General features: G+C 39.3%; 2 protein-coding genes across 2 annotated transcripts; one reads left to right on the forward strand and one right to left on the reverse strand.

The window, feature by feature from the left end:
- Nucleotides 1–233: 233 nt before the first annotated feature.
- Nucleotides 234–11,778, reverse strand: rnf180a (ring finger protein 180a). The gene is made up of 4 exons (XM_028456890.1): nt 11,125–11,778; nt 3,773–3,974; nt 2,273–2,398; nt 234–442 (listed from the first exon to the last, which is right to left on the reverse strand). The coding sequence occupies exons 1-4, from the start codon at nt 11,776–11,778 to the stop codon at nt 234–236; spliced, it is 1,191 nt and encodes a 396-aa protein (XP_028312691.1).
- Nucleotides 11,779–16,239: 4,461 nt separating this feature from the next.
- htr1aa (5-hydroxytryptamine (serotonin) receptor 1A a) lies at nt 16,240–18,151 on the forward strand. The gene has a single exon (XM_028458682.1). It carries the CDS (start codon nt 16,494–16,496, stop codon nt 17,805–17,807), a length of 1,314 nt encoding a protein of 437 aa, XP_028314483.1. The 5' UTR covers nt 16,240–16,493; the 3' UTR covers nt 17,808–18,151.
- The last annotated feature ends 3,101 nt before the right edge of the window (nt 18,152–21,252 follow it).

Here is a 21,252-nt window from a genome sequence, read left to right on the forward strand (position 1 = left end):
TTGTTATTGGTATTTCTTACAGTTGTTTGTTCCTGAAATCTGGATATTAATAAACCATAGTAGAGTGCTGTTGTGTAGGCAGTGAACAGACAAACATGTTTTACACCTGAAATCTTTTTATTTTTATAATTATTATGATTTAAGACACAGTTCACTGTCTCTGGGATTCCTCTACGATCCGTTCCTGCTCCAGTTGGACCTTTGTGTTCTGCCCATAACGTAAACTGGGACTTTTAAAACAATGGAAAGAAAATGTAGCACAGGAAGCAGAATATCAGGAAGCCAATTACCCAGTTAACAGAGTAAATATAAATGATGACTGGGTCCATATCAAACCTCCATCCTCTGGAATCATCAACGAAGTCAATGGAATTAAGACGGTAGCCGCCACTGGGAGGAAACTGGTGACGAGCGATGGGACTGGAGTGCCTCTGAAAACCTGCTGGGAGTAAACAGAGAACCAGTGACAACATCAAAAACCAGTCAATGCAACTGCAAACTTCAGCAAAGATTCAGTAAAATACATCAAATCAGGCATTTTGGTCACATTTAGCTAAATTTAGACAAAAACTGATGTAAAACAACATGTTACGTTATTATGTAACTGTCAACAATGTTTTTATGTAAAAAAAAACAAAAACTAATGTTGAATTTCATATCTAAATGTTATATCATATCTAAATATAAATGTGTAGCAATTTGTTTTAGAAAATATTTGAATCCACCAAGGAAGAAATCAAAATCAAAAAAAGAAAGAAAGTTTATAGATGTACAAAATCAACTTTCCGGGAACAAAAACTAGGTGACACACCTATTCCAGTGGCCTCAAATCTGTTGGCCACACCCACACCTTTAAAGCCAGCCAACTTTAGAAAGTGTTGATTAATTTGTGAACTCAAAGAATCTCTGAGCATGTATTAGTAAACCCAGTCAAACTGGCTGCACGCTGCACCCCCCACCAGCTGGATATTCTCCCCCCCCGTCACCCCCACCTGCCCATGTGCTATGTTGTGTTTCGTTACTGTGACTGTGTGTTATCTTAACTGTGTTTTTGTAGCTGAGAGGGTTTTTTGTTCTCCTTTAGGGAATTCAGTTCATAATCTACTTTTTTCCCCTCACCACTCCTTGTGTTGTTTTTCCCATTCTTCATCTAAATACGGGGCACCTCCAATGCCCTTGGCGACCCACAGTTCTCCCGTTCTTGTCTCCCATGTTATTTGTGACTGTTCTTCCATGTTCTCTTTAGACGAGATGATACTGAAATTTTCTATAAAGCACTTTGTGGTTTTTACCTGTGAAAAGCGCTCTATAAATAAAAATTACTTACTTAGTTACTTACTTGTTGTACTCAAGACCGGCTTTAGTTTCAAGACACACTTTGAAGGTTTTGGTCGTTTCCCAGACAGAGAGCATTTTTATTGATCATGTCTTGGTCTCAGACTGGCTATTCTTCAACTTCATAAATGTGATCATAAAAGGGAGAAATAGTAATTTGACTTCAAACATTTAGCTGATTGGAAATCTTCTCCAGTGTTTTATGTCAGAAACCTGCAAACACTGGGACATCCATCTTATTTCTAGTCAGAAATCTCTCTGAACTCTTACTTTACGCCTCATTCACCTAAATAATACAAATAATTATGGACTCATCAGTGGCTTTTCATCATATACAAAGCTTTAGTTTTATGTTTTGCAAGAATTGAGTTTTGCATGTTGTGCTTTGAAAGAGTTGCAGACTCTCTGTTTTTGTCAGTGAAATGTATTTAAAAAAGAAAACTAAAGTTAAAGAGATCTTTTTTTTTTTTGACCTTGTCATGGTTTTTAAAATTAAATTTTTTGGTCTTGGTCTTGACTCAAATCTTGGCTCCTAAAAGTCTTGGACAAGTCTTGGTCTTGAGTACAACACGAGAAATTGCCAAAATATTACACTTACATTCAAAAGCATAAATGATAAGATTAAAAAATTTGGAAAATGAAACTATTGGTGTTTTTTTACTTCTTCTTTTAAATATCAATTAAAATTATGACTTTGTTTTGAGATTAATTTGTTTTATTAAATGTCTTATTATTTGTGCTTTCAGGGTAAACACAATGTATTTGGATACATTGTGTTTTCTGAATCGTATGATCAGATATTAAATAATAAAGCCATATAGTAATTCTACACAGACAATAGGAGAGAATTAGAGCGTCCCTGTCCTGAGTGGAACCTATAAACTACTGGTTAGGCTCCTATTGACACCATGTGACTCTGATCATGTGATAAACTCACCTCCAAAAATGCGAAAGAGTTTTCTGCAGCTCGGTAGAGGCCATTTAGCACAGATCGCTTTTTGAAAATTCTGTTTTCTGGTGAGATACGCTGCTGGAAAGAGAGTCCTCACTCTTTGGTTCAGTTCTGCACAAAAAAACAGATAGATTCTAAAAATCACTTATTATAATATAATACATTGTTTTATCAGCACTCAGCATGACCAGTTCTCTTCATCCTCTGTTTCCAGAGTGACCTTGGCTTTGACAATCAGCACAAGAATCCCATTGTGTCATCTAATCACCAACAATAGCCCTCATGGCTGTCCATCACATCCCCGCTGTGCTCGTTCCATTATATAAATCTAAAATTAGGCCAGCGTGAATCACTGAGGATCATTTATTATTCATACAGTTCTGTCCCAATCAGACGATGTTGAATATAATCCTTTGTGATATGGGGGGGGGACGTCTTCTGTCACTGTACATCTAAGAGTCAGGAAAAGAAAGACGCAAACATCCTGATCCAGTCAAGTCCGATAAATGTTTGTGTTTGAGTTTGACTGGTGTGGGCGGAGCTTAAGTTAAGATAAACTCTTCTATGGAAAGTAGTTTCAGCATTATTTTGAAATCAGTGATATTAACCCTATAAGTAGTGTTGGGCGGTAACGCGTTATAGGGTTACGCGTTACCAACCCATTGTCACTTTTGACAGTAACTAGTACTGTAACGCAATATTTTTCTAAAGAAATAATGCCGTTACTGTTACAATATGGTGCATTTGTCCGTTACTTTGTTAGCTGCAGTGTACTTCCTGTTTACTGTGGCGCTACATATTTTTGCGGGATTCCGTGCCAAACACGGTAAAACAGTAGAAGAAGAAGCATTGTCAGCGTGTTTCTGTTTACATCACGTGCACCAATCATGGCGAGTCAATGCGAGAACAGGACGAGCTTCTCAGAGTGGAAATACGCGCATTATTTTTGTCTCCAAAAGATGCATCAGTGAAGCTAAGCTAACGCTGCGGCTGGATTTTAATGGACTGTGATTGTTATCCAGGGACAGATCAGCCAAACTATTGCAGGTATGTTGTTGTTAATAAGAAGCCTGTCGCTACTGCTGAGTCACTGCTAACAGCAGCTCATTAGCCTGATATGTTTAGCATTGTGTAGCTGAGAAAAATTAGTTTTTCCACATTTATTTTCATAAGCATTTTCAACAGCAGAATGTGCACCTGGAATATGCACAGCTTACTTTACATTACTGTGCTAAGGCTGAAAAATTATTGTTTTAATTTTGGAGCAGCTGTTTTGTGCTTTATATGCACATCATTTATGGTTGTTTTATAGCAGTTGATCAACAGTGGATTATTATATTATTACAGCACTAATATGAAGCTGTATGGACACAAATGACCCAAAAAAAATAATACATTCTTTAATTCTAAGTAACTCAAAAGTTACTTTTCGTATCGTCAGATTCATGGTAATGCATAAAATCATCACCATGGTGGACGTCTCACCCTTTTGGAAGAAGACGTGTGTGATGATGGTTCTGCAGAGGGGGCAGGGCGTGCTGGACGGACTGTTCTTAGCCAGAGTCCTCAGACACGGTTCACAGAAGATGTGATTACAGGGACGACACATGTGAGGACTTAAGTAAACGTCCAAACACACGGCGCAGATGTAACGCTCTTTATTCTTCGTACTCAGGGCCTCGTCTTCCTCACTGCTGCTGCTGCTGCTGCTGGTGGATTGGTCCCCTGATGAAGTCTGTGTGCAAAGACAAAAATGAACAACAGAGGAATCACGTTCATCAATGTATATTCTTTAGTAACGGATGTTTTTAGAGAAGGCATCTGTAGTTTTTATATCATGCTATTTGTTGTTTTTCCTGAGATTGTGTGGTTTTTTTTTTTTTTTTTTACGTTTTTTTCCTAAATTGAAAGTCAACAACTCAGAGAGAGCAAACCTCCACCTCACTCCAAGTATCCTCTATGCTAGATAAAGGAAGTGATCTAATCAGCCTTGGGGTCCCGAAACACTGGGAGGGGGTCGCCAGATTCCTTCAAGAAACTAAGAATATTGTTTTTAACAATTTCAGCCCATTTTTGACTTTTTTTTTAACCCTTTTTCTGCAACTTCACCTAACTTGCAATATTTCAACCTATTTTCATCACTTTTTTTTATATATTTTAGCTCCTTTTAATGCATTTTTGCTACATTACTCATTTCAATACCTTTCCTGCACATTTTGTCCACCTTCAAGACATTTTCAGCAATTATAAATCCTTCCCACCACTTTTCCCATATGATGTCACACATGTTGACCCATTGTGACTTTTAACCTCTTTTCACCATATTTCATGCTTATTTTTTGCCAAATTAACCCCATTCACAATTTGTCATGTCCATTATTTGCCAGTTTGAACTAATTGTTCCTGCTTTTTAAATTAAATTACCCCACCTCCCCATTTCTTTCACTTTTTAGCCAATATTGACACTTTGAACCCTTTTTACCACTTTTTCTGTCTGTTTTTGTCCACTCTAATCTGCAACTTTTAATGAATTTCTGTGGTTTTTAAAATCCCATTTCACCACCTTTTCCACCATTTTTGTCACTTTTAACCCATTTTATTTCTGATTGAAACAAGGATTTACATCTTTAAGATGACTATATACTATAGAGCAAATGATAATAAACTTTCAGATAACAGTGAATATTATTCAAATAAATACATAAATGTAGTTATCACAGATTCATAGAACAATGCAGCATCATTTTGCTGACCTTTGCATCCCTTCTCTTAAAACTTGACTCTGACTATTTGTGAGTAAATGCAGTGTTTATATGGCAAAAAGAAGTGATTTGTACTTTAGAAATACTGAGATCTTTGAATAAGGAGCATAGGGCGATTGCAAGCTTCTACATGTGTCAGCTAAAATGATTGAATTTGATAGTTTAGAGGAACTGAAACGTCTGGAATTGAATTATGATAAAGCAGATAAAGGTCTGGTGGGCCTTCTGTTTGACACCCCCGATTTAGACTATTGAACTCAAATGAAAGCTTATCACCGACGGCACTGATTTCAGAATAAAGACAAGTACAAAAGCTGACAAATCATTTCCACGCTGAGAGTTCCATTTTTCAAAGCCCAACAATAACTCTAACGTGAACCCAACACATCACGAGTCTCTGGGGTCTCCTGTCACCTTCTCGGACATGTGTCCTATAAGAACCCCTGGTGATTGGTGTCTGAAGAAGTGCTGCTAAAAAAGCCTGGGGGGTGAGGGGGTGGGGGTGTTTGGGGAGGGGGGTTCCCAGAGTAATTACCACATCGTCACTCAGGGGGAACTCCAGGGACTTCCCAGTCACACCATCTCTGCCTCCCAAGGTGTGTCATTAACACAGAGCTGCTGTAATCACAGAGCAAGAGACGATTCCTCCTGGCAACATGCACGCTCACAACGTGCACGTGCTTCAGTGGAAACTGAGAACGTTAAACGCGTTCCCAGTGTGCAATATCAAAGTTTACTTATAGCTAAAAATAACTCCATGGAAAATGTATCTTTTATTTTATATTTTCACAACATTAAAGCTTGGTTTTAAAGGCAAAACTGATGGAAAAGCTAAAGAATAATAGTTAATCTGGGCAATTTTAATGTTATGTTATCATATTTGAGCCTGAACGAGCTCAGAAATGTACAGTAAGTACGGTACTTGTGTTATGATCAGAAATCAGAACCATCGAGGGACATAAACAGAGGCAGACTAATTGCTCTCGCCATCCCACAGGATGAAATCACTTCCTGTGGTTTAGTCATGGCAAAACAAAAGCAAATAAATAAATAAATAATGAAACAGCACTTAGAATGAACACAGACAAACAAAAACAGACGTGTTGAAAACTCATAATTCACTGTAACATGTGAAAAACCCGACACAGGCGTCGTCTTTTATAATAGTTCATATTCACACTCGACCAATTAGAAACAAACAGGTGAGACGAGGTCAATGGACCTGACCCGAGAGAAATAAACACTTTTATTAAGATAAATGAACAAGCAGCCTCATTTATTCTCATCCTTGTGAATTAAAGTTAAAGAAAAATAGATTGGACCAATTCTCCAATTATTCTTTTTTTCTGTGCCAAGAATAAAGATCAATATCGCATCCAAACGTGTGTGGGAGCTTTAAACTGGACAAAGCTGCTGACGTGGCACTTTTACGATTAAAAATGGTGCTTTTTTTATTGAAACATAACGAACTATAGACGTTTTATTACAAACCAGTGACATACATTTCTTTTATTTGTGTTTTTCTTTCAATGTTTTTCTTCTCATACAAGTTTTGCACTGTTTTCACATGACCTCAAGGTCACTGAGCGAGCGGAGCCGAGTTGGTCTGCCTCTGTTTTATTGTCTCTGATTGTGAAGCATTTTGTGACGTTTCTGCTCTTAAAATGTGCTATAAATAAACTTTCACCTACTTACTTTACTGTGATATATGGCTAAATCACATTTGTATAAAGGAGGGCCCAGCCATGAGGATAACTGTTCTTGCCTTTTTCACTTTTGAGACAGAGAGATAAAGACACACAAGCTGTGTTTCCATTATCCTTGGAAATGCACAAAAATCAAAATAGCGTAGTAAAAACTGGGAAAAAAAAAAAAACACTCAAATATCGCTGAAAAGTTCTTTCACACTTTCATCAGGAGGTTTTTCAGACGTTTCGATGTTGAAATGTATCACAGAAGCTCAATGGAAACACTTCTTTTTCAGCAATTACACGTCACAGGACGTGACATTCCTGGTCACATGACCACTTTTCTCCTAGAACACATGGCGCAGTACGTGTGGACAGAAGAGGAGATCCAGACATTTCTTAGCAAAAATCATTACTGCCACATTAGACGTGAAAAGACAAAGGAATACGTGTTTATGTATTGTGTTATGAGGAAGTTTGGAGTGTCCGTCTTCCTGCAGAGAAGTCTCACGGGATGAGATTTTACAAGAGTTACGAGGCTCCAAAAAACCTTCAATGGAAACACGTTCAAAGCTCATTTCTAATTTGTTGAAACTATAGAAATATTACTTTTGTTTTGTGAAAATCTGCAATGAAACATTACTATAGAGACTAAGGTGTGTTGTAAATATCGCACTAACGTCCTATCCACTACAAACTCAATGAGTATATACATTCTACCATATACTATTAGTATTACGAGTATGGGGGAGTGGTGACATAGTGGGTAATGAAGCGGTCACCAGTTTGAATCTCACTGTGGGATGTTGAACAAGTCCCTTAAGCCCAATCCAACCAGGCGCCTGCAATGATACCCCTAGGGGAAAATGGATAAAATGCAGAGAAAGAATTTCACTACGGTGACGAATAAAGGTTACATTACATTATTATTAGGTCAGATAGTGGAGCCCAGAGTTCACAGTAAACATGGTGATGCTGCTTTTAGTTGTTATGCTGCAAAGAAGTGGAACAAACTGCCATCAGAGCTGAAGTCAGCATCACATGTGAACATTTTTAAATCAAAGTTAAAAACACTTTTTTTCTCTATTGCGTATGATTGAGAGAGAGATTTTTGGTCACGTTGTTGATGTTGATTTTAAATTATTTTACTGATGATTTTAATGTTCTCATTGATTTTTAAGCTGTTGAATGTTTTCTGTTGCACTTTTTCATCATGTAAAGCACATTGAGTTGCCTTGTGTATGAAATGCGCTATAAAAATAAATTTGCCTTGCCTTGACATTTCAGAGACCCTCCATTGTGCTACCGACAAAACTTCCAGTTAACTTCAAAGCAAGAGCCCTATTTACAAAAGCGTTAAAAAAAACTAATAGAAGACAAGAAGAGATGCTTTTATTTTGAAAAGAGATGTTTGATTTTTAGCTTGAAGCAGGTTCCAGGACCACTTTACATTCCGTTCGCAATGCATCATGGGACGGTTGAGTCTGACTCAACGTGAACACTTCAACAATGTCCCCATATAGTATACATATGGGTATTTCTCGCATACATACTATCTAGTGTGAACGCATTACATCAGTGGTGTCAAACTCAGTTTAGTTCAAGGCCACATATGACCCAGTTTCACCTCAAGTTTGAGAAAACAGAAAAATCCATGTTTTTGTGAAAGAAATCCAGAATGTTAAGCAATAATTGCAACTAATTTTCTAGATATTTCCAATATCCATCATCAACTCCTGGAATTTGCCAGAATTCTGTGGGATAATTTGCGAGAATTTTCCAGCTTTCTTAAAAATAACTGTGATTTAATTTCACTGTTAACAATGTAGGATTGCAGCCCCCATTGTTTTTTATTTACAACTTATATTGTAATTTACAGAAAGTCCAGTTTTTGCAGTAATTTCTATTTTGAATACAATCTTTAACTTTAATAGTACATTAGTATGATATTTTCAATATAGCCAAAGAGAGACATAGGCTTCTTCTGCTAGCCACCTGTGTGTGTATTTTACTGTAGCTGTGACTGTAACTAGAATAAACCACATTTAATAAAATATCCGGGAAGAATGTAGAGGAAAAAAGCATACGCTAGTATGTTTTAATATAAAAACAGCTGATTAGTACTAAAATATACAGTAAAACACTAAAAATCACTGACTTTTCCTCTTGTTTCTCCCTTTGTTCCATCCATCAGGATGATTTGAGTTTACCACAGTGACTGATCTACAGAGCCAATCAGAGGGAATCGGCTCTTTTGCATGGGTGGGTCTGAAGGGCTCTCTGCCAAAGCCTCATCATGCATCGAATTCAGACGTTTAAACCTCGCATTGAACAACACAGACGGTGGCTGTTGAAACAATCAGAGCCCTTAAACTGTGTCTGTGTCTGTGTCTGTCACACACACACACACACACACACACACACACACACACACACACACACACACACACACACGCACACGCACACGCACACGCACACGCACACGCACACGCACACGCACACACACACACACACACACACACACACACACACACACACACACACAGCCCAGTGAGTGAACACGTACTGGAAAAGATGATGAGCCTTAGCTGGAGATGAATTCTTAATTTGTTGTTTTCTGACATGTCCACATTCACATGTTCATTTTTAATCTGATTTGACCATGGAAGCACATTTAAATAATAATAATAATAATAATAATAATAATAATAATAATAATAATAATAATAATAATAATAATAATAATAATAAATTGTATTTATAAAGCACTTTTCAGACAAAGAAAATGCAGCTCAAAGTGCTTTTACATAGTTAAAAAGGAACAAACACCCTCCCCAATGGTACGCACATGGAGCCGTCTGGAGCAGGAGATCCAGATGGCTCCATGAGGAAACACTAGATGATAAAAGAAATAATTAAGAACAATAAAAATAATCAAGAGAAAAAACAAATGGTAGTCCTAAAATGACATAAAAATAAGCTAAAATATGATGCATGATGAAATTTACAAACTAGAATGACACAGACAATAAATTAAATAAATAAAGCTTAAAATAATAATAAAAATAATTATTTAAAGCTAAATTTAACAAGTGTGTCTTGAGTCTACTCTTAAAAACATTAAGACTCTCTGCAGCCCTGAGGTGCTCAGGCAAAGTGATCCACAAACGGGGGCCGTAAAACTGAAACGATGCCTGACCATGAGTGTGTGTCCTGACTTTGGGAATGACTAGAAGGTCAAGGCCAGGACCTCAGGACCCGAGAACGCTCATAGGGTAGAAGCACTTATGTGAGATAAGAAGGCCCAAGACCTTTAAGACACTTAAGAACCAGTAAAAAAAAACAAAACCTTAAAATCGCTCCTAAAACACACGGGGAGTTAATGCAGCCATTTTAAAATGATTCAATCAAAGTGACTGAGTCTGAAAAAATTTGCTTTAGAAACTTCTTCTTCTTCCTCTTCTTCTACTTCTGCCTTTTCTTCTTGTTTTTGTCCGATCTATTCCTACTTCCCATGCATCTCGAACCTTTGCACAAAGGCTCACTCACCGCAAGCCACCAAATATATACATTGTGGAAAAATTCACAACAAATCTATTTGCAACTTTGGCCAAAATGTTTCCCCAACACTGAAGAAACATTTGTACATTTAAACCTATTGCAAATTATTTTTCTATTTATTTTTGATCAAAAACTGTAAAACTTATTAAACCTCGTCACAGATAACCCTAACCCTATGTCAACATACACTTGAAAATTCTTGCTAAATACATCAAAGTTCATTTAAAAATGACACATTTTTGGATTTATTGTAGATAATGTTTGGAAAGTATCAGAAATGTATCTTCTTCTTTTTTTTTGACAGCATTTTAAATTTTGCTCTTATGTGAACAATTAGAGTTATTGTAAAAATGGCATTTTTAAACATCCTCTTTTGTTTCCTTCATCATCCTAAATTATCAACATCTCCATTGTGTCTACATGCAATTTATGTATGTTTGATTTTTGTCTTGAAAATGTAATTGTTTATAGCTGTTTGAAATCTGTCTTTAAACGATAACAGCTGCTGTCTTGTTTCACCTAAAATTGTCTGGCCCCTATCATTGCTACGCAGCAGCTATAATTGTCCTTATTTTTTCAGCAAAATGTTAAGTCACTATATCATGGTTTGGTTTTCAAATCTTTTTCTTCCTCGTTGATGAAAAAGTAAAAAGAAAAGTGTGAATGTTTTTCTCCTGGTTTTCTCTCCTTTTATAGTATTATCCTTAAGTGGCATCACCCACTTGAATTTATTCATCTTCACGGAGAAAAAGGAGAATTTGTATGATTGCCCATTTCCACCAATAAAAAAAGTTTATTAATAGTAATATTAATAATACTGCCCTACCTGTGTTGTGTTTTCCTGCTGCTGCTGACTTTGTCTCAGCTTCTCCCTCCTCCTCTGCCTCCTCCTCACACTTTTATTCATCTTCTTCTCTCTTCTGCTCACCCTCCTCTCTGCAAAGCTCACACCCGTCACAGTTTGAGTCCTCACTTCCGACGCTGCACTGCCTGCTTCCTCTTCATCATCTTCTTCATCAGGCTCTGAAAGGGCCCTGGATGGGGTGTGCGTCTGACTTTGGGATTGAGTTTTCACCTCTTCCCAGAACAAATCTGTTCCTCTGAGTGAACTTGTAGATGAATGATGGCTGTGTTTGGATGGAGCTCCAGTTAGAAGAGTTTTGGGTCTGGTTTGAGTTGCGGGACCAGGATTAGGTCTGTGTGGAGGTCCTTGCTCGAGATGTGATCCTTCTCCAACCTTTAAGAACCTTCTTTGTTCTTTTACATCTCCATGTGAAACATTTCCTTTCAGACTTCTGTAATCCTCACTGAATGTGGTTTTGAAAGCATTTTTCTTACTTGGTCCCACCAGCTGCTCTACTGCACCTGAGCCTCCTTCTTCTGGATCTTCTTCTCTTCTCTGACAGGTTTCCTCCTCTTCTTCACATTCTCCATCTCCAGAACTACTTGATTTGTTCACACTGCAGGTAGTGGAGCTCATGATGGAAGATGAAGGTTGCTCAGTGGCTAAAATCTCTATTGGTGTTTTTAGAGCGAGAGCGACTGTTCCAGGTGAGCTCTGACTGGGTTTGTCCTGCCTGGTGCATTCCACACTGTGGACAAAGCTTCCCTATCGTTGGCCTCTTTACAATGGCAGCCACTGTCATAGGCTCGGCCCATTGTTCCCAAAAACCACAGAAAACACATCTTTATGTTGACTCTGGATTGTAAAAAAAAGGTGAAAAGGCCAGAGAAACTGATGCTTTTCTTCATGATCACTGTTACATGATGTCAGCTTTTCTTAACTCTGCGTGTGTGTGTGTGCACCTGCATTGCTATCAGATTATGTTGTGTGTTGAGTTATTGTTTTAAAGCTCATAATAAAATCCATTATACATGTTGTGCATCGCATTTTATTTGCAAAACAAAACCAACATCAATGTAAAAAGTCCCCGACTGTAAATGTTTTAAATGTTTTGATATTCATATTTATCATTCTTATACAAGATCTGGTGGTTTATGAAAAAATAAATGAATAAATAAAATTAAAAAAAAAAAAAATATATATATATATATATATATATATTTGTATTTTTAAACTAGGCATAGTCAACTCCATCCCTTGATTAAAAACATTTTCAAAAAACTCATCCAACCTCAATAAAAAACTATATTAGATATTGATTTAAATTGTGATTGCGTTGGGCACATGAAGGTAAGTGTTTTCTAAATCCTATTTGTAATTACCTTTGATTAAAGACAAATACAAACAGGACATAATGAGATCAAAGAGGCTCTAATGAGTGTCTCATCCGCAGCACCCCAGAGGTACGCACATTGTTATAGAGGGTATGTGAATAGAAATGAAAAACAATGTGACAACACTGGAAGCTAGAATATAAATAGAGCCACAGTCAGGAGCCTCCGTGCATTGCCATAAATCACACATTGGCCTGTGTTAGACTGCCCTCTAGTGGTGACAGAGAAATAATCTCATCAAAAACACACAAATATGACGAGCGCTAGCAAAACGTGCTGTAAATACTCTGATGCTCGCCGCCACCACGTCACGTACTTGTGTGAAAGTAGATTTTCAGTTTTGACAAACATGAAAACAAAATACAGAACAAGCCTTTATGTGGAGAATGATTTAAGGCTCATTCATAGTTTCAGGGTGATTCATATATTATATTATTGCCATTGTATATGTTCAATCAGTAAGTGTTTGGTAGATTTCTTATACCAAAAAACAAGATTGTTTTTCAGTGAAAATGCCAGTAGGCTATTTGAGTCAATAAATCAAGTAATAATTCTGAATAAGATGTTTTATTGATTTTATTTATTTATTTATTTAATCATATATTATTCCTCAACAGGATATGCAAAATTCAGGGACAAATTTCACTGTAGGGCTACATCGTATATCTGACATTACATTATTATGCTTTTTTTAAGTGTGCGTGAGTAGGGGTACGTGGCTTCAGGTTAAATGTCTGAAGGAATACGGAACTGTGAAAAGTTTGGGAACCACTGCCAGAACATAGACATATTGACTCGGCTTCTGTTTGGAGGGGGCTCAGGCAAATTACAAACTACAAGCCCAGAGCCCCTGCTGCTGCTAACCACCTCTGCCTGGACAACAGTCTGAATAACTTCTATTGTAGATTTGACAGACAATGGGACAGACCTGACTCCAACCCCCCTCACACCTCTGACCAGCCTCACTCCAACACCTTCACCCCCCACATCAAAGCTACAGTCTCACCACAACTGCTTACAGAGGCTGTCTCCCCTATCTCCCCCCCTCCTCCCCCCCTCCCACAGAGACACCTTTCTCCATCAAAGAGAGAGATGTAAATAGACTTTTCAGGAGACAAAACCCCCATAAGGCTTGTGGACCGGACTCTGTCTCTCCTTCCACCTTAAAGCACTGTGCTGATCAGCTGTCTCCAGTGTTCACAGACATTTTAACACCTCACTGGAGACATGCACCGTACCAGCCTGTTTTAAGGCCTCCACCATCGTTCCTGTCCCTAAAAAGCTGAGGATCACAGGACTTAATGACTACAGACCCATCGCTCTGACATCTGTGGTCATGAAGTCCTTTGAACACCTCATGCTCTCCCACATCAAGGACATCACCGACCCCCACCTGGACCCCCAGCAGTTTGCTTATAGATCCAACAGGTCTGTCGACGATGCTGTAAACCTGGCTCTCCACTTCATCCTCCAGCACCTGGACTCCCCAGGCTCCTACGCCAGGATCCTGTTTGTGGACTTCAGCTCTGCTTTCAACACTGTAATCCCAGCTCTCCTTCAGGACAAGCTTTCCCAGCTGAACGTGCCAGACTCCACCTGCAGGTGGATCACAGACTTCCTGTCTGACAGGAAGCAGCACGTGAAGCTGGGAAAAACTATCTCTGCTCCCCGGACCATCAGCACTGGATCTCCTCAGGGCTGTGTTCTTTCTCCTCTGCTCTTCTCCCTGTACACCAACAGCTGCACCTCCTCTCACCAGTCGGTCAAACTCCTGAAGTTTGCAGACGACACGACCATCATCGTCTCATCGCTGATGGAGACGAGTCTGACTACAGGTGGGAGACAGACCGGCTGGTGTCCTGGTGCAGCCAGAACAACCTGGAGCTCAACGCTTTAAAGACAGTGGAGATGATAGCAGACTTCAGGAAGAACCCAGCCCCCCTCACCCCCCTCACCCTGGGAGACTCTACAGTGAGCTCTGTAGAGTACTTCTGCTTCCTGGGGACCATCATCACTCAGGACCTCAAGTGGGAGCTGAACATCAGCTCCCTTATCAAAAAAGCTCAGCAGAGGATGTACTTCCTGCGGCAGCTGAAGAAGTTCAGTCTGCCAACAAAGATGATGGTGAACTTCTACAGCTCCATCATCCAGTCCATCCTCTGCTCCTCCATCACCATCTGGTACGCTGCAGCTACGGCCAAGGACAAGGCCAGACTGCAGCGTATCATCCACTCTGCAGAGAAGGTCATCGGCTGCAATCTGCCCTCCCTCCAGGACCTGTACGCCTCCAGGATTCTGAGGCGTGCAGGAAAGATTGTGGCCGACCCCTCCCACCCCGGTCATAAACTGTTTCAATCTCTCCCTTCTGGAAGAAGGTTTCGGTCCATCAGGACCAGAACCTCCAGACACAAAAACAGCTTCTTTCCCTCTGCCACCATCCACATGAACACACCCCAAGTCACCCACTGAACCCCCCCACCCGATCACCACCTCCATGATGACATTATCTGCTGCACTGTATATATATATATATATATATATATATATATATATATATATATATTTATATTTATATTTATCCTATTTATCATTTATTCTCTATCTATCCTTTATTTATCCCTCATCCTTTATATTTATCATTATTATTATTATTATTGTTGCTGGGTTGTTCTTTGTTTTTCTTCTTTATTTATTTATTTGTTTGTTTGTTTTGTGCACCAACTACCAAGACAAATTCCTTGTACTGTCCTTAAAACTGTACATGGCCACTAAAAACATGATTGAAAACTGATTCTGATTCTGAAGCATATTTAAAATATTGAAAATATGTACATTTCTGGATATGAATATTATTATTTTGTAAGTTTTGTGCTGCATTTATTGAAAAAGAGATGTTGATCTCAATATGACGTAGCTGGTAAAATAATAAATATGAGTGCAAATGTAATATAATGCTAAACTCCAGTCAACCTTTTTTCATTCTAAAGAATCTACATTTTCACCAGTAGTTATTTCGTTTCTAAACCCAACACTGTGTCTCATCTCATCTAATTCATTTTATTTAATTATTTCTGATGCAGTTCCATGTTAAAACGGCAGGTGGCAGCAATATTCCTCTATGCACAGTCAGAGAGCTGTCCATGGTCCTGATTCACCTTTAACTCCAGCTTGTTCTAGTCTTTTCTCCCACACACACACACACACACACACACACACACACACACACACACACACACACACACACACACACACACACACACACACACATTTTCGATGACATTTTTAAGTGATGAAAACATTAATGAGTAACTTTCTAGAGTATTTTTTTTAGAGGTTTGTTCAGATTTGTTAAGATCAATTTCTCATCTTTTCTTAAATATGTTATTTATATAGAGATTATATTGCGTTAACTAATTAATTTTTCCTCTTCTCTGCCTTATTTTTTTTATTTAAATAAATTACAGATACGCACACACCTTGTTGTCAGAATATTTTTCTCAAACAAAGATAAACTGAAGAAGAAAAAAGTAAACAGAGAGTTGAGAAGAGGAGGTACAGATGTATAGACGTCGTCTCTGAAGTGAAAAAGGAGAAAAAGCCACTAAAGTCCAGGGCGACCTCCTCCTCCCGGTCTGACGTACCCAAACATGTCGTATAAATGAATTCACGGCGTCGCCCTCGTGCTCAGATGATTCTGTGTGCATGTGAGCACCGACTGTCAGTCCTCCTCATGGGCTGCTACACACACAAACCCTGCCTCACGCGCACACGCATACTGATACACACGCACGCACAAGTCTGCGTCATGCGTCCTGTTCTAGTGCGACGGTAAACTCCGATGGAGCCGCTGAGACGCGCAGCAGCAGCAGGACCAGAACCAGGACCAGAACCAGGACCAGGACCAGGACCGGGACCAGGAGCCTGACGGGCACGACTTTGGGAAAAGTTGCTCGCACGATGGATTTTGTGACAACAACAACAGCAGCAACCAGCAACAACAGCAACAACAGCAGTAACGCAACCAGCGCGTTCCCAGACGGAGTGGACTGGACCGGGGATGAGAACGGCACCGGGTCCGGGTCGGTGCCGGAGCTGGTGCTCAGCTACCAGATCATCACCTCCCTGCTGCTGGGAGCCCTGATCCTCTGCTCCATATTTGGAAACGCGTGCGTCGTGGCGGCCATCGCGTTGGAGAGGTCCCTGCAGAATGTGGCCAACTACCTGATCGGATCTCTGGCGGTGACGGACCTGATGGTGTCGGTTCTGGTTCTGCCCATGGCCGCCCTCTACCAGGTTCTGAACAAGTGGACTTTAGGGCAGGAGATCTGCGATGTCTTCATTTCTCTGGACGTCCTGTGTTGCACGTCATCCATCCTGCACCTGTGCGTAATCGCTCTGGACCGGTACTGGGCCATCACGGACCCTATTGACTATGTAAATAAGAGGACCCCGAGGAGGGCTGCGATCCTCATTAGTGTCACGTGGCTAATCGGTTTCTCCATCTCCATCCCGCCTATGTTAGGCTGGAGGAGCGCAGAGGACAGGGCGAACCCGGATGAGTGCCTCATCAGTCAGGACCCGGGCTACACCATCTACTCCACGTTCGGGGCGTTTTACATCCCCCTCATCCTCATGCTGGTCCTGTACGGGCGCATTTTCAAAGCTGCCCGGTTCCGCATCCGGAAGACGGTGAAGAAACCAGAGAAAGTAAAAGCAGAGAAGTACAAGACTGTGTCTCCGTCTATTTTTCATAAGAAAACCAACGGAGAAGCAGGTGGGGGTGGGGGTGGGGGTGGGGGCCATGGATGGAGGCGCAGCGAAGACTCCAAACCCAGCTCCCCGTGCGTAAACGGCGCAGTGAAGCACGGAGACGAAGGAGAGTCACTGGAGATCATCGAAGTGATCAGCAACTCCAAAACACACCTCCCCCTGCCCAACACCCCCCAGTCCTCATCGCAGGGCCACGAGCACGTGAGCGACAAGAACTGCGGCGCGAAGAGGAAGCTCGCGCTGGCCCGGGAGAGGAAGACGGTGAAGACCCTGGGCATCATCATGGGCACCTTCATCTTCTGCTGGCTGCCCTTCTTCATCGTCGCCCTGGTGTTGCCTTTCTGCGCTGAGAGCTGCTTCATGCCCGACTGGCTGGGGGCCGTCATCAACTGGCTGGGGTACTCCAACTCCCTCCTCAACCCCATCATTTATGCCTACTTTAACAAAGACTTTCAAAGTGCTTTCAAGAAGATCCTGGGATGCAAATTCCACAGACCGTGAACACGTGCGTTTCTTTGGGATGAGTGCAATTCAATGGACAGCAGGGAGTGATTCTGACAGCAAAAAAAAAAAGATTTATATCAGGGAAAGATTATATTTCAGGGTGTGTGTGTGTGTGTGTGTGTGTGTGTGTGTGTGTGTGTGTGTGTGTGTGTGTGTGTGTGTGTGTGTAGGGGTGGACTGGTGACAAAACTTCAGCCCTTCTATGGCATCTTCAGTCCAGACCAGCCCATTTATCTACAGCAGTGGTTCTCAAACAGAGGTTTGGGTTAAATTTGCTGATGAAAAATGCCACAGTAACACATTTATTAACACAATGTGCCACTTTTGACTTTTTCTCCTCTAAAGGACAGCACGTGTGAGTGAGCTCTGTAGTGTGGCTTGTTTAGATGAAGGTCTGGGTAAGAACATCTAACTGTGTTTTTCATCCTGTTCTGGGAAGTAACAAAAGCAGCGACTCATAAAACAAGTATTTTAATACAAAATAAGTTATAAAACAAAACAAAAATTATTGTTATAGGCAATATTGTAATTTTCGATATCACCAAAATAGAAATCTCGATATATCTTGAATCTCAATATATCGCCCAGGCCTACATAGAAGTAATGATGAAGTCAGTAATGTTTAAAATGTTCTACATTTTTAATTATTATTCCCCAAAAAACCTTAAAAAGAGGAAACTTTTTACCTTTTTCCTTTGTCCTATTTGTAACTTTCTTGGTCCCATTTTTGCCCCTTTTCAAAAAGTTCTGACACTTTTTCCAAACTTTGGCTTCCTTTTGCCAATAAATATTCCAGTTTTCCTATTTTTGAAAATTATTTTTGACACTTTTATCCAATTTTTGTCTTCTTTATTTGGCCACTTTTCATCCAAATAAGCGAACTTTTTCCCAATAAATACCACTTGTTTCCTTTCCTCCTACATTTTGCCTCTTTTTGTTTTACATTTTTGCCTTTTTTCACTATTATTTGCCACATTTTGCTCATTAAAGCTACCTTTTGCTATTACATACCACCTGGTTCCTCTTTATTTGCCCATTTTTTGGCCACTTTTGACTGGTTTTGGCCCATTTTACTGACTTTTCACTCTTTTCTTGCTACATTTTTGCCACTTTAGGACCATTTTTGCCCCTTTTCAAAAAGTTCTGACATTTTTTCAGACTTTTAACTATCTTTTGCCAATAAATATCCTTTTTTATTTTGTTGCAAGTTCTTTTTGACACTTTTATCCATTTTGTGTCCATTCTTTAATTTATTTGTCCACTTTTCATCCAAATAAGCTAACTTTTGCCCAATAAATATCAATTGTTTCCATTTCCTCCTACATTTTGCCTTTTCTTGTTCCACATTTTTGCCTTTTTTCACTATTATTTGCCACATTTTGCCCATTAAAGCTACCTTTTGCTATTACATACCACCTGGTTCCTCTTTATTTGCCCATTTTTTGGCCACTCGACTGCTTTTGGCCCATTTTATTCACTTTTCTTGGCACGTTTTTGCCACTTTTGGACAATTTTTGGCCACCTGTTACTATGTCTGCCTCCACTCGCTCATAAAAAAAAAAAAAAAAGACGTAGTGGACCGGACAGGGTCCACAGAGACAATGCTCGGCCTGTCCACCCCTGTGTGTGTGTGTGTGTGTGTGCGTGTGTGTGTGTGTGTGTGCTGGAGGATCGTGTAAAAAAACAACCATCGGTGAGATAAGACAGAAACTGTCACTCTTGATGTACAAGCTCATGTTTATTCAGTGTCGTAGCTTCAGTATTATCGACTATAAATGCGCTGATTTCATGCATTTCATCATGAGACACATCTCACACCACGAGCTTTGTAGCACTGAACCAATAAAAGCAATCAAACTTTCTCATTAAGGACATTTTTTTGGAATTGGTTTTTTTGTCCAGAAAGTGAAAAAGGGTCGAGTCGAGAAGTGAAAAATGGCTGCATCACATGTGGAAAGTAAGGAAAGAATAACAAAGGGTGAAGATGAGGAACAGGGTCGTTAGGGCAACAGAACTCATCATCTATAGCTGTCAATATTACCTCAAAATAAAACATATAAATAGGTAAAGATCAGGACAGAGATGGGCAAATGTTAACACTGTGAGGGCCACAAAATGTAATAGGGACCAATTGGGACATTAATACAGGAACGAACAAAGGTTTTTGTTGTCATTTTACGTATTTTCAGGAGTCATTTTGTCGTTGTCATTTTTAGATTTTGTGTATCTATGTTGCCATTTTGTGTATTACTCTTGTAGTTTGTGTGTTATTGAAGTCATCTTAGCATGTTGTAATTTGTGTGTTTTTGTTGTCAATTTGTGTAGTGTAATGATTTTAGTGTATCTATGTTGTCATTTTGTGTATTATAATGAGTCATTTTGTGTATTACTCTTGTAGTTTGTGTGTTATTAAAGTCATCGTAGCATTTTTGTTGTCATTTGTGTGTTTTTTTGTTGCCAATTTGTGCATTTTGGTTGTCATTTTGTGTATTGTGATCATTTTTGTGGGTTTCTGTTGTGTTTTGTAGTTGTTTTGTGTATCTTTCTTTTGTCTTGTGTGTTTTTGTTGGTATCTAGTCTATCTTTCTGCCACTTTGTCATTTTGTGTATTTATCTCATTGTTTGTATGTTTTAAGTCATGTTGTGTATTTATTGGGGTCGTTTAGTGTATTTCTGTAGTCATTTTTTGAGTCAATGTTGTTATTTTGTGTATTCTAAGCCATTTTGTGTATTTGTCTCATTGTTTGTATGTTTTTAAGTCATGTTATGTATTTTTGTTTGTTTCCTGTGGTCATTTTGTGTATTCATGTTCTTTTTTTGTGTATTTCTCTCATTGTTTGTGTGTTTTTAAGTCATCTTATGTATTTTGTTGTTATTTTTCTGTGTTTTTGACTAATTTTGTGTATTTTTCTCCCATTTTGTATGTTTGTTTGCTATTGTTGTTTGTGTTTTCGGACCAATATTGTTTATTAATTTTGAGTGCCTCATAAAATGAGACCAAGGGCTGCATAAGGGTCCCCGGGTCACCAGTTGCCTATGTCTGGACTCGGATTAAACTGGTGGAAACAGTTGGATTTTTTTTTCTCACAGTTTTAGATTCATTTCATGTTTAGAGAGAAAAATAAATGAAGTCTGACAGAAAGCCTGCTAGAGGAAAACACAAGAGAAAAACCCAATAACTCCACTAAAATACACAGAGTTCACGTGACTGGACATAATGTTATGTAATTTTTAATCAAGAAAGTCTGTGCTGGATTAACACACAAGCAGAAAAACACACAAGATGCACAAATCTGAAACAGGGAGATCTGCAGCATCTGTTACAAAATCCTTTATCTGTGACACTTGGACCTGTTTGTGACAATGTTTCAGTGAAAAGAAAAGATGTAAAGATGGTTAATTTAATACAAAAATCTGACCTAGTGCAGCAGTATTTAACTCT

The sequence above is a fragment of the Gouania willdenowi genome, chromosome 9 (assembly GCF_900634775.1).
Source record: "Gouania willdenowi chromosome 9, fGouWil2.1, whole genome shotgun sequence".
NCBI lineage: Eukaryota > Metazoa > Chordata > Actinopteri > Blenniiformes > Gobiesocidae > Gouania > Gouania willdenowi.